The sequence below is a fragment of the Danio rerio genome, chromosome 10, assembly GCF_052040795.2.
Source record: "Danio rerio strain M-AB ecotype USA chromosome 10, GRCz13ab, whole genome shotgun sequence".
In the NCBI taxonomy this organism is placed as follows: domain Eukaryota; kingdom Metazoa; phylum Chordata; class Actinopteri; order Cypriniformes; family Danionidae; genus Danio; species Danio rerio.
The window spans coordinates 37,751,222-37,767,386 of NC_141030.1; the positions used below are offsets into that span (position 1 = coordinate 37,751,222).

Here is a 16,165-nt window from a genome sequence, read left to right on the forward strand (position 1 = left end):
TGCTTCTGCTTCCTTGTTTACTGAAATTTGAATAGGTGCAGGTGCAAAAAGTCACTGTTGACAGTTACAACTTGGAACACACCTCACATTTTTTAGATACGTGAGAGTCATGATCATACAGACTTGCCAGGCCACAGAAACAAGATGTATAATTAAAAAATGTGTGTGTGTCATATAATAAAAACCATACACTTGTCTGAACAGGGGGGTTTGACTTCCTGCGAGAGTGGCAGGCGTCACCAGTGGCTGATTCTGGACTGAGCTCGTCCTCCACTTCCTCCAGTGTGAGTCTGGGAGGAAGCATCGGAAACCTGCCGCAAATCACAGCTGACCTGGAGGAGCTGGACGAGTCCTCCACAGAATCAGAGGAGAAAACCAACAAGCTCATTGAGTTCCTCACCACCAGGTGTGTGGCACTGAAACACATTTAGAGTTGTTTTATTATTTAGATACAAATTTGTGTATCGGTTTTCCCATAAAAGAAATATACATCAAGTAAAACGACATATGAAATGCATAGGAATATTTTTTATTAGGATGACAAGATACACAAATGGTGCATAAATTAATAGATATTATAAAACTCACAAATTTCTTCATATAATTAATATATTACGGATTATTATTTTATTTCAAATGGTTTGAATCATTTAATATTTTAATTATTAATCTAATTAATCCTATTTATCTAAATTATTTTACATCTGACTTTTCCACGAACCTGGAGATCAGAAAAAAATCAAAAATATCAATAGAACTGAAGTGCAAACTTGTGAAATTTCCATTTATTTCAAGCTCCAAATGTTTATATCGTATCTCAAAAGAAGAACAATATATGTAAATAAAAAGATATGTGAACAAACAAGTTTTGTTAATTTACGATCCTTATTATACAACATGTATTGCCCTTTGCAGGAAATGTATGCAGATGCATGTATGCAGAATTATAAAATGGAACACTTAGCAGTTTAGCATATTGCATTCATATTCTAGCTGAATCAGATCACCTGTAAATAGTTAGCATGAGATGAAAACTGAATTTGATTGTTTAATATCACTTTCTTACCACAATAATACATAGTACAAACCTGATGAAAAAATTAAATGGTGTTATTGGAGGAAAATCTCGAGTGTGATGTCACGTGGAAACTATGAATCAGGCCATTTCCCGCATCATTAGGTCAAGTTAGTGAGCAGTAGTTGATGTATTTGTGATTCTGGTGGTGGTGGTGGTGGTACAGTGCATGGAGTACTGTCCTGTCCTTACTCAGGGCTTTCGGACCGCTTTGGTGCCATGAAGACATCACTCCGAAGAATCTCAACTCTAAGAGTGCTGAGCAGCTCACTAATTTCCTGCGGCATGTCGTCTCTGTATTCAAAGAATCCAAATCAGGTAATAATCATTTATGTGTCATCCTCAATACAAAAACATATCCATCTTTTTCTGCATGTGATGACTGAGTTTTAAATTTTGAGTTGAGCTTTTACAACTTTCTTTCACAATATTAAAGTTATGTGCTATGAATTTTCCACATATATATATATACACATACATTTATATGAAAGTTAGGGAGAGGTACATCTAGTTCTGTGCTGTATATTTTTTATCCATCATGAAAATTGTGTTACATTTGATATTTTAACTTGAATTTTATATCACACATTTATATGTGTCCAAAACTATTTTGAGTTATTTATATACTGTATATTATTTATAGTGTTTATATTTATTTTGATTTGTTTATAGTAGTTATTTATGGTATATTATTGTAGTATTATTATTTATTTAATTTCAGAATACAGATTTGATACAGGTACATACATATTTGTCTGAGATAATTTGTTATTTGTAATAAATTTCTTTTTTTACACACCACACACTAAAAAAATATATAAACTATTAGTCATGACAGCATATGTTTTTAATTTTAAGTTAATCATGTTCTAACTTCATTTTATAAGTTATGCGAAAAGTTTTAAGTCAGTTTAGCATAATATAAGTTTAATGGACTCATGAGGTTTATTTGATTCAGCTTCAAAATTTAAGGCAACCAGGATTTTTTTTTACAGTGCAGTAATATAAGATGGATGAACAGTGAGGACAATAAATGACACCTTATTCACTGATTCTTTACAGTTTAATGAAAGTTACTCCCACAATTTATGCAAAGCCTCATGAAATGTAGGAAAAAATATGATATATTACATTAGCACAGTGGCTGATCGTTAAATTTCTGTGTTATTTGTCTAGATTTCCATCTAGAGCATCAGCTGAGCGACGTTGCTTTGCAGACGGCCCTCTGCAGCTCCTCCCGCCATTACGCCGGACGCTCTTTCCAGATCTTTCGTGCCCTGAGACAGCCTCTTTCTGCCCACGCTGTGTCTGACTTGCTCTCACGTCTGGTGGAGGTTGTTGGGGAGCATGGAGATGAAGTTCAGGTGTGAATCAATGCTATTAAATGCTATTATAATCATACTAATTCATTTAGTTTTCTGGAATACCTGATCAAATATATTTGGAAGTTAAAGTTTGCGTGCTAACTTGCTTTCCAGGGTTATGTCATGGAGATTTTACTCACTTTGGAGTCTGTTGTGGACAATTTGGCCGAATGTCTCAATAACAGTGAACTTATGGCAGCTTTGACAAGGTTTGTCTTTTATGCTGTTTACATTACAAAAATGTACAATTACAGTATAGTACAGTCAATATTTTGGGGTTGGTACAAAAAAAGAAATTAAGACTTTTATTAATGCTTATTATCATTAAATAAAATTAAATATTAAATAAGAAAAATAAAAACAACTGTTGATCGTAATAATAACTATTAATGCTAATTACAAATATTTTTATTTAGTAGTCAACTTATTAAAACTTCAAAATTAAAATGACAAGAAAATGTGTAAATAAACTATGGATAAAGAGTAATCAAAATGGATGGAAAGTAATCTAAAATGATAGCATAGACTATATTAAGCAGAACTAACTTTTTTTTAAATTGATAATAAGATATGTTTTGAGAATTTGATTGATTTGAATTAAATTAATGTCTAACAAAGTGACATTGAAGCCTAAATTAATAGCTGCTAAAAACTCAGCAAATTACATTTTAAAATATATTACAAGAGATAAAAACTTTTAATTCGTAATATTTTATTTTAATGTTTTACTGTATCTTGAGCAATAAATTAAGCCTACATTTTTAAACGGTAGTACATGTATATATATATTTACATACAATATATTCAACACTGGCTCATTCTGAAAATGTAGCCCTATATACGTTTCTGGAGATTGCGAATTATGTAGCTAGAGCTACGCATGGCAGCATTTTGTTTGTAAAACAAATGCTAATGACGCTAATGTGCGGTATGATGTTGTTTCTTTTCGAGCTTACCCGCTGACCGATTACCTGCATGTAGACATTTTTTCTGCTGTTACCAGTTTGTCCGATAGCTCGTACGTCATAAAACACGTATGTCGTCGAACTTGAGATGCAGAGCAGAGTTGACTGCAACGATGGGGTTCGAGTCCAGTGAATAACGGTTCCAGAAAGCAGGCAATACAAAAACAGAAGCCAGAGCATAAACAACAGGGTGAGATTGTAGTAAAATCTGAAAACAGGGTAAAAGTCAGGGGGCTTTTCTTTTTCAGGATTGCTTTTCAAAACACTGCGGTTGGGTTTAGGGAAGGGGGAGAGTGGGGATATCTGTCGTTTGGTCAGTCAGTCAGTTGACAGCAGCCTCTGGTGGACTTACGTGAGAACAGCAGGCGTGAATGGCAATCACGAAACAAAATTAAAGATCTAAAAAAAAAGTGTCTGCAGCGGCCTCTGGTGGATTTACGTGAGAACAGCAGGCGCAAATGGCACTCGCAAGAGAAATTTGAGATCTAAAAAAGCACACCCAGCGGCCTCTAGGGGATTTTTGTGAGAACAGCAGGCGCGAATGGCACTCGCAAGAGAAATTTGACATCTAAAAACATACACGCAGCTGCCTCTGGCGAATTCGCAAAAACAAAAACTGCAAAAAAACGTAGCTTCTGGGAAGTATTTTGCTCTCTCCAGAAATGTATGTAGGAATACATAATCGAAATGAGCCGGGGTAAATTTATATTCTTGCAATGTCTCATCCACAAACAGAGATTCATCGCCAGACTTTCTGGTGAGTGGGAAGCTTAACCTAAATCGTAAGAGCACAGGACAGATCAACCTCCTCCAAGAGGCCGGGACTAATGAACGGAACAGACATCAGCGCAGTTATTCTGTCCCCAAGAAGTTTGGTGAAAGTGGAGAAAACTCATCCTCCAACCCACCTCGCAGTGCCACCCTGGATCGCATCCAGGCCTGTACCCAACAGGGTCTCATGCGCTCAGCCCGCAGCACTTCCTCCAACTCCACCCGTGCCGACACAAGTGTCATCACCGACCCGTCGCACTCCAGTCATCCAGTAAACCTGCTTGCCACCATCTTCTGGGTGGCGGTGTCACTCATGGAGTCAGACTTTGAGTTTGAGTACCAGATGTCATTAAGGCTGGTGCACAAACTGCTGGCGCGGGTTCCACTGGATCTGCAGGAGAACAGGGAGAGACTAGAGAAGCTCCAGGCGCAGCTGAGGTGGAGTGGCTTTTCTGGACTTCAGCAGCTGCTCCTAAAGGGATTCACTTCTCCGACCACGAATGATCTTACTCTTCAGCTATTCTGTCAGCTTACACCTGTTTCACGAGTGCCAGTGGTGGATACATCACAGGCTATAGGTGGGTAGAATGGACTAAAAGCTGTTCACAAAAGTGTGGTGTGGCTTAATGACTTAAAAGCAGTGGTATTCTATTTATTTTTTTGATTGGTTTCTAATATTATCTTGTATATTATCACTGCTTCCCACAGGTTTGAAATAAACTTGCGGTGGTAGCCGGATTAAAACACATTCTTTACCCACGGCATATAAATGGTTAACTACATTTAGTACAGTATTGCCGAAGCATTTTAGATATGTATAAAATATGTAATATATCAACATAATCAAATGAATAACATATACAGCAAATGAGAAATAAATTACAAGAAAAAATTAATAAAAACAGACAATATCTCTAAAATGGATAGTATTTATTAATAATTAATAAATAATTAGAATAAAAAGTGTAGATTATATTAAGGCAGATGAGTTGATTGACCATTTCTAATGGTGTACACATATTTTGCAGCCAGTTTAGATGTCATTTTGTCCTCTCCAAGTAAACAGTAACGTTTTTTGAATCGTTTAGATTAAAGAATCTGTTTTTACATTTTTTCTTAGCCTCCTCAGCTTTGAAGCCAAGCGGAATGTAGTCTTTATTAAAAGAGTAATGCAAAAACGCAACAACTTTAGAAAGCGAATGCAGAAGTTGACTCCCAGACATTTTCAGAGGTTTAGAAACACCTGCCGGAGTCGCCGGACACATTTTAAAGCCTCTAAAAGCCACATCTCTCTGGGTCCCTGCAGAGCGTGTGAGACTGTCTGAGGAAGTGTTGTTGACAGTTCTCGCGCACATACAATGAGCAGATTGAAATATGGCAAGAGAAGATTTTCCACTGGTTAATTAAACACAATTAAACATAGATGTTTGGTTATCTTGGATGGATACAAAAAAGTGTAAAAGGATGATAATATTGGTAAAAAATATGTCATTAAATACACTTTGACGGCTGTTATTATACCTGGGCGGCCCGCCCAAGTAAAGTTTATGTGTGGGAAGCACTGATTATTATTATCAATGCCTTATATTGTTACTAGCTATGTTTCCATTCATCTATTTTTAATGCAAATTTTGGAATATTGTATAAAAACGATCAAGATGCACATACATTTTGAAAATGTGAATAAAATTCTTATATAAAACAATATATAGTTTTAATAACAATACATATCAAATCAATAATGAAAACGCATTACCTGAAGACTAGCATGTGCGTCAAAAATTCATGTTATTTTGTTTTAACCGATAATGTGGTAACAAATAAGTGCACGATGAGACAGCATTAATGGTCTACCTGCGAACTGACAGCATCATTTGGTCATTGGTCATTCTAAGTAAAGTTTATTTATAAACTACTTTCAGTGATTGATCACAGCTGGTCCCGCATTATCCAATTTATGATTCACCAATCAGGCGATTCCTAAGCTACTATAAATACCTTAAGTTCCATATAACAGCCATCTTGGCTTTCCACCCCTACGCCTCCTCCTTTCCTAGATGGGTGGCCCAGTGGTTAGCACTGTTGCTTCACAGCAAGAACGTCACTGGTTCTAGTCCTTACTAAGCCAGCCGGTGTTTCTGTGAGGAGTTTACACATTCTCTTCCCACCGAGTTTCCCAGTTTCCTCCCACCGTCCAAAAACATGCAACTTAAGTAAATTGACTAATCCAAATTGGCACCACACACATGCACCTAATAAGTAGTTATCTCTTAAGAGCAATAACTCTCTGTTCATTAGCTACTACAGCAGGGGAGTTCTCGAGATCTACCTTAGCTCAAACTCCCCTCTCGCCTTGCAAATGGGAGGGAGCCCCGGACTCGAGGATCGTATGAGCTCAGGGCTCTCTCCCAGGACAGCATGCCAAACAAGCTTTATAATCAATCATCACCTAAGTGTGGACTCTTGAAAATCACTTAGCCAAAGTCTGTCATCAAAGGGGTTTAGTATTATTACCTTCAGAACAGAACTGTGCTCCAAAAGAGTGATCTTGCACCTCCAAAAACACTGCATGTTCATTGCGTTTTGGTTTTATCTGCATTTATTCTATAAGAAAAAATGCACACAGTGGCTTCTACCGCAAAAAAATTACATTTTCCTTTATATTTGGTTCAAGTTTATCAGGAAGTGACAATTGTATTCTTTTTGACTCATTGGATGGAAACGGTGCTTTGTTTGCAAATGTTTTATGTCATATTACAGTTTTGCACACATTCACATATTTGGATGGAAATATAGCTACTGTTCCTACCTATTATGCGTTTAGACGCAGCTGTTTAGACCAAGATTTGTTGATGCAAGTTTCATTACTTTGATCCACAGCCTGAAAGACAAACTTCATTTTGTTTTAAAATCTATGCTTTAACATATTTCCTTTTTTTATTCTCCATCTGCCCAGGTTTTCCTCTGAATGTGCTTTGTCTGCTGCCTCACTTGGTGCAACACTTTGGTAGTCCAACACAGTTCTGTAAAGAAAGTGCTGAGCGGATTGCACAGGTCTGCACATTTCTATTATAAAACACACCCTGCACTTTAGTGACATTTACACCTGAATTAGAAGAGAAACCTGACTCATTTTCAACACCTAACACTGAATTGTGACAGTGGTAGCATCTATGCATGTGTAATAAACAGTTGGTCACATTAACGTAAACTAGTAATCACTTTATGTATGAAAATAAAAGATAATTTAAAAAAAGTATGAGATAAAGTCAGTAAAAGATAGTATAAGGCCATTAATCTTCAGTAAATTTATTCTATAAGACATCAACAGTTACATTTCACTATTGTTTGTGTGTTTTCTAGGTGTGTCTTGAGGAGAAAGACAAGAACGCTAAGCTGTCTAACCTGGCGCATGTGATGACCCTTTATAAGACTCGTTCCTACACCAGAGACCCCTTCTCGTGGGTTAATGTGGTCTGTCGCTACCTGCATGAGGCTTTCTCAGACATTACACTCAGTCTGGTGACGTATATGGCTGAGGTGAGCTAACTTGATGAGCACGAAAGTCCTCAAGTATAACTTATAAAATGGTATGTAAAATTGCATGCAAAGAACAGTGTTGTAATGCTAGCTGATCTTTCTTCACAGTTGCTAGATAAAGGATTACCCAGCATGCAACAGCCCCTGCTGCAGATCATCTATAGTCTGCTAAGCCACATGGATTTGGCAGGAATTCAGGTCAAACCTTTCAATGTTGAGGTGCTAAAGACCATTGAGAAATTTGTACAGGTGAGATTCTTACTGAATGAGGATTCATTTGGTCATTTTTAAGCATCTCGATCTGATTTGATAAACCAATATGTGTGTGTGTTTGTGTGTGTGTGTGTCCTAGACGGTCCACTGGAAAGAAGCTCTGAACATTTTGAAGCTCGTCGTTTCCCGTTCAGCTAGTTTATCACTGCCATCTTACACCCATGGTGATCTAGCCCACCTGGAGGTTAGCCGTATGATGTGGGATGGCTCATCTAAAGCCCTGCCAGGAAAGACGATGGAATTCCATTTCGATATATCTGAGGTATATTGTTGCTCAATTGTTCACATTCGTGTGTGACACTGTATTTTTGCTCTTGAAAATGTCAGTTTTCAGTGAGATCACACACCTTTTCTGACTCATTCAACTCTTGAGGTGTGGCCCTGTTGTTGTTTTGACTATGCATTTGTTATCAGATCCCATGAAGGGTGCAGCCACTTTTCCTTTGTTTTTGGTGCATAATAGGCCAAAGGAGAGTCACTCAAGTTTTCAGTTCACTTTCAGCTGGAGAAATGGGGGTGATAGTCAACAGAAGTCCAGAGAGAAGTTTTAACTGCATTTAGAATTATAACCTCTCATCATACAGTATTATATAATCCAGAATGATCGCATGCTTTTGTATGTTATGTTTGACATTTAAATAGGTAAAAAAAATCATAAATTATTAATTAAAACATAACCTCCCTGTTGTGTTATATGAAAGTTTCCTAAATCATCTATCCAATCAATCTATTCAAGGTCCTATGTTTACAGGCACCAATTTTCATCAAACTGAATGATTTAAATCGCATTATTTTAGGGGTTTAGGATGATTCTAAGGGCCCACGCATTTAGGTGACCCCCAGAGATATTATTTGGGGCCCAATACATCTCTTCACTTTTGTCCGTGACAGCCAACTTCCACCCCCTCCACCCCATCTTCACTTTCATCTGTGAAAGGTTGTCAAAGGACCCGTGGTGGCCAGCGACACCCCTGCTGATTGTAAATCTGTTTACATGTATTCTAAACATCATTATCTAATTCAAGTATCCATTCATATGTTTCTTAAACTGTACGTTCTGATTAAAACGCATTAAAAGCGCATGTGCTTTGTGTGTTTTTGACACCAACAGAGCTCATTATATAGTAGTCAGATTCAGGTGTTTACATGGTCTTTTGGTTTGCTATTGGATCTCATTGATTTCAGGCTGGCTTTTATGCTGGGTTCACATTAAATGTGGAATTAAGTATTTGCATGCATTAGATACACATCAGTGTAAATGTTAGAACAAAGGCGGATTACCGTCTTGCAGTGTAAATGATGTGGAATAAGCAATGCGTTCGTTGCAAACAATAGGAATTTGCTTAATCACATCTTCCACTTTGATGTAAACCAAGCCATGTTGGCCAATCAGACAGGAGAAAATAGCAGGCACTCCCAAAGCAAAATCTCTGATTGTAGTTCTGCATGATCACACTGTACCTGGAATTTCTCAAAATCTTCACTCTAGACCAGTATTTCCCAACCCTGTTCCTGAAGGCACACCAACAGTATACATTTTCAACCTCTCCCTAATCGAACACAACTGAATCAACTCAGAACATGAGACTCCAAAACATGAAGTTAATGGGTCAGATAAGGGAGACATCCAAAATAATCAATTCAGTTTAATTCATCTTTATTTTTATAGCGCCTTTACAGACTGGACATTTTTCAATCCAGTTTAAACATCAACCTGATTACAAACTGATTATTTGGGTTCATGTAAAAGTAGTCAGTATCTGAAAGGTGTTGATCAAAGATCTGGTCTTACCATATTAGTTCAGTGGCCTTTTCAGCACTTGTAAACACAGTGCTGTTAACAGTAATTAGGGTGAGTTTGACATTATGGTTTTGAGTCAGACTCATCTCTCCTACAGCAATATTAGACACTACAAAATGGTTCAAATAGAATAAAAGGGGCACTTTAAACAGCCTTACTTCATTCAATAATAATCTTCATACAATTCTGGTTATATTCTGTGTATTTAACATGACCTTTGTAATTCTGTAACAGGGAAATCTGTAACACATTGAGGCAGCTTTCCTTCTTGAAATCAATTTTGTGTATGATTGCCCTCTTGTGGCTTCAGGTGCAATTACAGGAAATTCTCTCAGTTCCTAGAATTGAGTCCTTTTGCCTTTTGTCTGGCCCTGATGAAAGCAGTGATATCCTGTCCAGATGGAATGGGCGCACACTGATAAGGACTTCAGCAATTAGACTGTTTTTCCATGCATGCTTGTTTATCTACAGGAAGTCTGTGACTCATGGGGTAGTGTGAGCCTGCGAGTGCTGCTCAGGACCTGTCGCTGTACTCATGTTTGTGTAGGAGGTTATATGACTTATGTCAAAACATGTTTATTTTGATGAGTGGCTTATACTGTGTGCTATTGTGTCCAGACGCCAGTTATTGGCCGCAGATATGACGACTTGCAGGGATCAGGAGGGAGAGATGGGAAAGCCCGTGCAATTGCTGTGACCCGTAGCACGTCCTCCACTTCTTCAGGATCCAACTCTAACACCGTCCTGGTGCCGGTCAGCTGGAAACGACCACAATCCTCTCAGGTGACAAACATTTCATCCTCATGCTCATATTAGACATGGTGTGAGGGATTCTTTTAGGTTGTACTAAACTGTGATGAAAGTCTTAATGACTGAAGATCAATGTATTCTATCAGTGGCTGCTTTTTTCAACCTGTAGTTTCTTTTTCTTTCCCAGAAGCGAACGAGAGAGAAGCTGGTGAATGTTCTGTCACTCTGCGGACAGGAAGTTGGGCTCACCAAAAACCCATCTGTAAGTACTTAATGTGACTGCTGTTCCTAGAAAGACACTCATTTTAGTCAATCATTTATTTACTAAACAGGGCAAATTACAGCTAGACTGCAATGCCGTAAATACAGGGGTTTCTGCAAGTATTTTCTACTGATAAAGCACAAACACATCCGCTCATTTCTATTAGGATGGAATCATAAATCTACAATGAAATATTGTGCTGCATCTCTGCATTCATTTATTTTCATTTTTTTATTACAAATTTTTCCACTATTGTCTTAAGTAAATCTGAAACGTTTTTGGTCACACTTTACAATGAGTTTTCATTAGTTATTGTATTTACTAACTCATGAACATGATCATTTAATCATAAAATGATTAAAAAATCTCTTGCAATCTGATCGAAATTTCATTCGGTTCAACCACAAACTGATCAAGGTGTTTATATGAAGTGAAGTTTATTTATAAACTAATTCTGAGAGGATCAAATGCTTATGATTGCTTGCAGCTGGTCCCACATTATTCAATTTATGATTCACCAATCAGACGATTCCTACGCCACTATAAATACCCTAAGTTCCAAATGACAGCCATCTTCATTTTGAAGAATACGCCCCTTCCACCCCTACTCCTCCTCCTTACCTAGATGGCTGGCACGGTGGTCCAGTGGTTAGCACTGTTGCCTCACAGCAAGAACGTCACTGGTTCTAGTCTTTACCAAGCCAGCCGACGTTTCTGTGCTGAGTTTACACGTTATCCCCATGCTCATGTGGCTTTTCCCCAGTTTCTTCCCACAATCCAAAACATGCAACCTAAGTTAATTGACTAATCCAAATCTGCACCATAGACATGCTCCTAGTTAGAAATGATCTCTTAAGAGCATTTACTATCTGTTCATTAGCTACTACAGCAGGGGAGTTCTCGAGATCTACCCGAGCTCAAACACCACTCTCGCCTTGCAAACGGAAGGGAGCCCCGGGCTTGAGGATCGCATGAGCTCAGGGCTCTCTCCCGGGACATCATGCCAAACAAGCTTTATGATCAATAGTTCAGCTAAGTGTGAACTATTGAGCATTTTTAAATCCAATTAAACTGTCAATCTGATTACAAACAGATTATTTGGCTGCATGTAAACATAGGCAGTGTCTAAAATGTGTTGTTCAAAGATCTACTTTTTCTTAGACCCTCCTTTTTAAGAGCCTCTGATTCTGCTCAAAAACAATGTTTAATTTAGTTTAAAAACTTTATTAATCCTCTTAGGACAATTCATTCTGACGTGGTGGTGCTTCACATACTGTATGACAAGAATGACACACTTAATACAACACTTAACATCTAGTACACAAACAAAAACTAAAGAAAAAAGAAAGAAAAAGAGAAAATAATAATAAATTAAATAATAATAAAAAATTTTTTTTTAATTATGTTGCATGATTCATTAAAAAAAATTCTAATACTTTTCATCACTAATTTTTGCTTGATTTGAACACTCACTGAGACTCTTCAATGCCTCTATCGCCATGTTTATCTGTCTCAGGTGATCTTCTCATCCTGTGGCGATCTGGACCTCATGGAGCATCAGCCCAGTCAGGTGTCATCTGAGGACGGGACCCGCGAGGACACTTTGGACGATACCACATCAGAGCAGCAGTTCAGAGTCTTCCGGGACTTTGACTTCCTGGACGTAGAGCTAGAAGACGGAGAGGTCAGTAACGATCAGATGTTATTACTGTATCATCGTTTACATTCTGATGTGTTTCAATTAAACTTCATACACTGTTAAAAAATGAGATGTAGTAAATTGAATTAGTATTGTTATTTATTATTAAATTGATCAAAAATGCCATTAAAACATTTCTAGTTTTACAGACGATGTCTATTTAAATTAAGGTCTTTCTATTCGTCAGAGAATACTGAAGAACGATGTACTTTTTGTATTATTTAAAGGTAATATTTATTGAATTATTTAATATTATTATAAAGAGGAATGCAAATCAAGAAGTGGTTCTTAATCAAAACTTAAATCAAATAATTTCTTCAAAATTGTATTACAATAGAGTAAGATACAATTCCCATTGCTACTAACAATAACCCAAGCTGGTTGTCTTGCACCTTTCTTTCTTTTCTTCTTCAATTATTTCTTTCATGTTTTCTGTGGATGATGAGATGATACTATTGCTGATCAGAGACTGCCTAAAAAAGAGCGTCCATTGCTTTTCCTCTGGTCTTTCTCACTGTTTGACTAACCCTCTCTCTCTCTTCTCTCCTGTGCTGCCATAGGAGCTGCAGGTAAGAACAGCTGTGTTAGCATGTGACCTGATTCGCTTTGAGAATGATGTGTCAGTCATTTAGACCTTCATCCTTTCATAGGTTAAAGAGATTAGTTTGATGTGTGAAGTCATATTTCATACAGTAGAAATGCATGTTAGCAGCATCTCATACCAATATTTTTGTTTCATTCACATTCAGCCATTTCTTAGTAAGAAATAGTAAACTTACAATTCTGGAGACACTTGCAGGCTTAAGATCCTTAAAATCAGCTTTCTTCTTCACTTCGACTTTAAAGGAGGATGTTACTTCTTTTTCATTTGCAGAGTCAGAAATGTTTTCTAATATTGTATTTCCTGCATGTGTTCTTCATCTGTGCATGATCAGTTAGAACAGTGGGTGTGATTTTTATCAAGTAGAATTTATTCAATCCTGGATTGTCATCAATTATTGTTAGCTATTTTATTAATGGGTGTTATTTTGCCAAGTACGACACGATCCTAGATTACCAACTATTTTGATTGCAGAATGTCATTTTGGATCGAAAATGTAATCCCCACCCCTAAACCCAAACCTTACTGTAAAATATTCCCAAAATCAGAGAGTAATAATAGTTGGATAATAATAATGTAGAAGCACATGCCTTGCCTACAGCACTTATTCATTGCTGCTCTTATAGTTGTGTAAATTGCTACCTTGTCCTCGTTTGTAAGTCGCTTTGGATAAAAGCGTCTGCTAAATGACAAAAGAAAAAGAAAAAGAAAGCACATAACCTGATCTGTAAGACTAATCACTCTAACTCTATTATATTATATCAGTGTTTCCCACACATAGACTTTACCTGGGTGGCCACCCAAGTATATTTAGTGCCACTTTTTTTTTTTTTTTTGACTATTATTATCATCCTTTTACACTTTTATTGTATCTGCCCAACATAACCAAACATTCGCGATTGATTAAGTAGTGAAATATCTTCTCTTGTTTACCCCTTTTATATACTGCTCGTTCTGTGTGCTTCAGTATGGTCAACACTGCTGAACTGTCCCACAGATTGTCTCACGTGCTTTGCAGACCTACAGAGACATGCTTTTTTGCGTCCGACCAGGGTTTCTAAATCTACTAAAATGTCCGGGATTTGGCTTTTGCTTTTTCTTTTTTAAAGCTGTCATTAATTATATGCACACAGCCACAAAAGAAACATTAAATAATTAATTCTTTAATCTAAACAACTCAAAAAAACTTTACTAAACACTCAGAGATGATGAAATTACATCTAAATTGGCTGAACAATGAACAAAATATGTGTACACCGTTAGAAACAGTTAATCAACTCATTTGCCTTTTTAAAAATAATCTACACATTTTATTCTTGTAATTATTACACATTTTTAGAGATATTGTCTGTTTTTGTTCCATGTGTCATTTATTTCTCATTTGCTGTATATTTTATTAATATTGGATATTGATGATGTATTGATGAATATATTACATATTTTATTCATCTGAAATGCTTTGGTAATATTGTACAAAATGGTATGCCAATAAAGCAACCTGAACTTAAATGAGATAAAGAGAAGCAGATTTGACCTTTCAGTCATGAAGAGCATAAAAGAGAAATAGTGGATTTATTTATTTATTTATTTATTTATTTTAACTTTAACCCATTGAAAGGAAACAAATAAATAAAATTTGTTTAATAATAAATAAAAATATTGTAAAAAATCAATTCAGGTTTTGTTTGTCACATATAGGTGACTATTTGATGTGGGTAACAGGTGTGGTTCAATCAGGCTACCACCGCAAGTATATTTCAAACCTGTGGGAAGCACTGTACATATTATCTACAAATATGCTGATCTCGGAGCATCATTACTGTTCCAAAATGTAATCCGTACCTAATCCCTACCCCTAAACCAATCACTAACTGTAAATTATTCCCAAAATCAAAGGGGAATAACAGTTGATGTAGAATTACATAACCCTGACTAACTGTAAGCCTAAACTAAACATGCACTGTAAAGTTATCCCTTAAATCTGTTTGGCTGATTTGGAATTTTGTTCCAGGATTAACATAGATGTTGATTCAGGAACATGTATTACTTGGTAAAATCACACTAACCTTATGTCTGCTTCCTGGGGTCTGAGATGGAGTCTGGAATTGTGCACGTTATTGCATATGGCTGCTAAATGAGTGCTGTGTGCTTGTTTTAACAGGGTGAGAGTATGGATAACTTTAATTGGGGAGTACGCCGTCGCTCTCTAGACAGCACAGACCTGACTGAACTTCTGGAGGAGAGCCAGCACTCTGACATCACTCCCTGCATCGGCATCGGCATCGGCATTGGTCTACACGACCCCCAGCGGGACTCTGATGACTCTTCTGAGGAAGAGTCCAACTCCACCAGCCAGAGCCTCTCCCACTCTCAACTAGTATGTGCTTTTCTGTACATCCACTCTATTCATTTATTGTTTTTGCATATCTCTATCTATCTATTGTATCTAATATACAGATGAAGTCAGAATTATTAGCCCCCCTTGTTTACCTTTTTTAACGGAGAGATGATTTTTTTTGTCAACACATTTCTAAACATAATATTTTTAACAAATCATTTCTAATAACTGATTTATTTTATCTTTGCCATGATGACAGCACATAATATTTTGCTGGATATTTTTCAAGACACTTCTATACAGCTTAAAGTGACATTTAAAGGCTTAACTAGGTTAATTAGGATAATTATTCAAGTCGGTAATAAGGGAAATAACTGTATAATGATGGTTTGTTCTGTAGACAATAAAAAGTGGGCTAATAATACCTTAAAATGTTTTTTTTTTTAATTAAATACTGCTTTTATTCTAGCCGAAGTAAAACAAGTAAGACTTTCTCCAGAAGAAAAAACATTATCGGAAATACTGTTAAAACTTCTTTGCTCTGTTAAAAATTGTTTGGGAAATATTTGAAGAAACCAAAAAAAAAAAAATCACAAGAGGGCTAATAATTTTGACTTCAACTGTACACATATAGCTATAACTAACTGTATAGTGGAATTACCAACCTATGTCACACATGACGTCCCATAGGTTCAACTGCACATAGCGGTTGCAAAAAAAAGACTG

The 16,165-nt window shown here is 36.7% G+C and overlaps 2 protein-coding genes across 23 annotated transcripts in view; one reads left to right on the forward strand and one right to left on the reverse strand.

Moving 5' to 3' along the window:
- The window catches only part of LOC147842141 (uncharacterized), a 1,078,568-nt gene that overhangs the window by 308,376 nt on the left and 754,027 nt on the right, over window positions 1-16,165 (reverse strand). The gene's annotated exons all lie outside the window — the stretch shown is intronic.
- Window positions 1-16,165, forward strand: part of fryb (furry homolog b (Drosophila)) — a 127,751-nt gene that overhangs the window by 96,343 nt on the left and 15,243 nt on the right. For 7 of the 22 annotated variants that reach the window (XR_015501332.1, XM_087271042.1, XM_087271033.1 and 4 more), the window contains 13 exons: window positions 205-406; window positions 1,242-1,393; window positions 2,252-2,439; window positions 2,554-2,648; window positions 4,140-4,753; window positions 7,132-7,229; window positions 7,539-7,715; window positions 7,824-7,964; window positions 8,068-8,250; window positions 10,408-10,572; window positions 10,727-10,801; window positions 12,318-12,485; window positions 15,263-15,478. Coding sequence is in view for 12 of the 22 variants with exons in the window: in XM_087271042.1 (XP_087127168.1) it covers window positions 205-406; window positions 1,242-1,393; window positions 2,252-2,439; window positions 2,554-2,648; window positions 4,140-4,753; window positions 7,132-7,229; window positions 7,539-7,715; window positions 7,824-7,964; window positions 8,068-8,250; window positions 10,408-10,572; window positions 10,727-10,801; window positions 12,318-12,485; window positions 15,263-15,478 (2,474 nt within the window). In the remaining 10 variants the exon portion in view is untranslated. Of the gene's footprint in view, window positions 1-204; window positions 407-1,241; window positions 1,394-2,251; window positions 2,440-2,553; window positions 2,649-4,139; window positions 4,754-7,131; window positions 7,230-7,538; window positions 7,716-7,823; window positions 7,965-8,067; window positions 8,251-10,407; window positions 10,573-10,726; window positions 10,802-12,317; window positions 12,490-15,262; window positions 15,479-16,165 lie in introns of all 22 variants that reach the window. The other 15 variants (XR_015501333.1, XM_087271037.1, XM_087271038.1 and 12 more) reach the window with 3 other exon arrangements.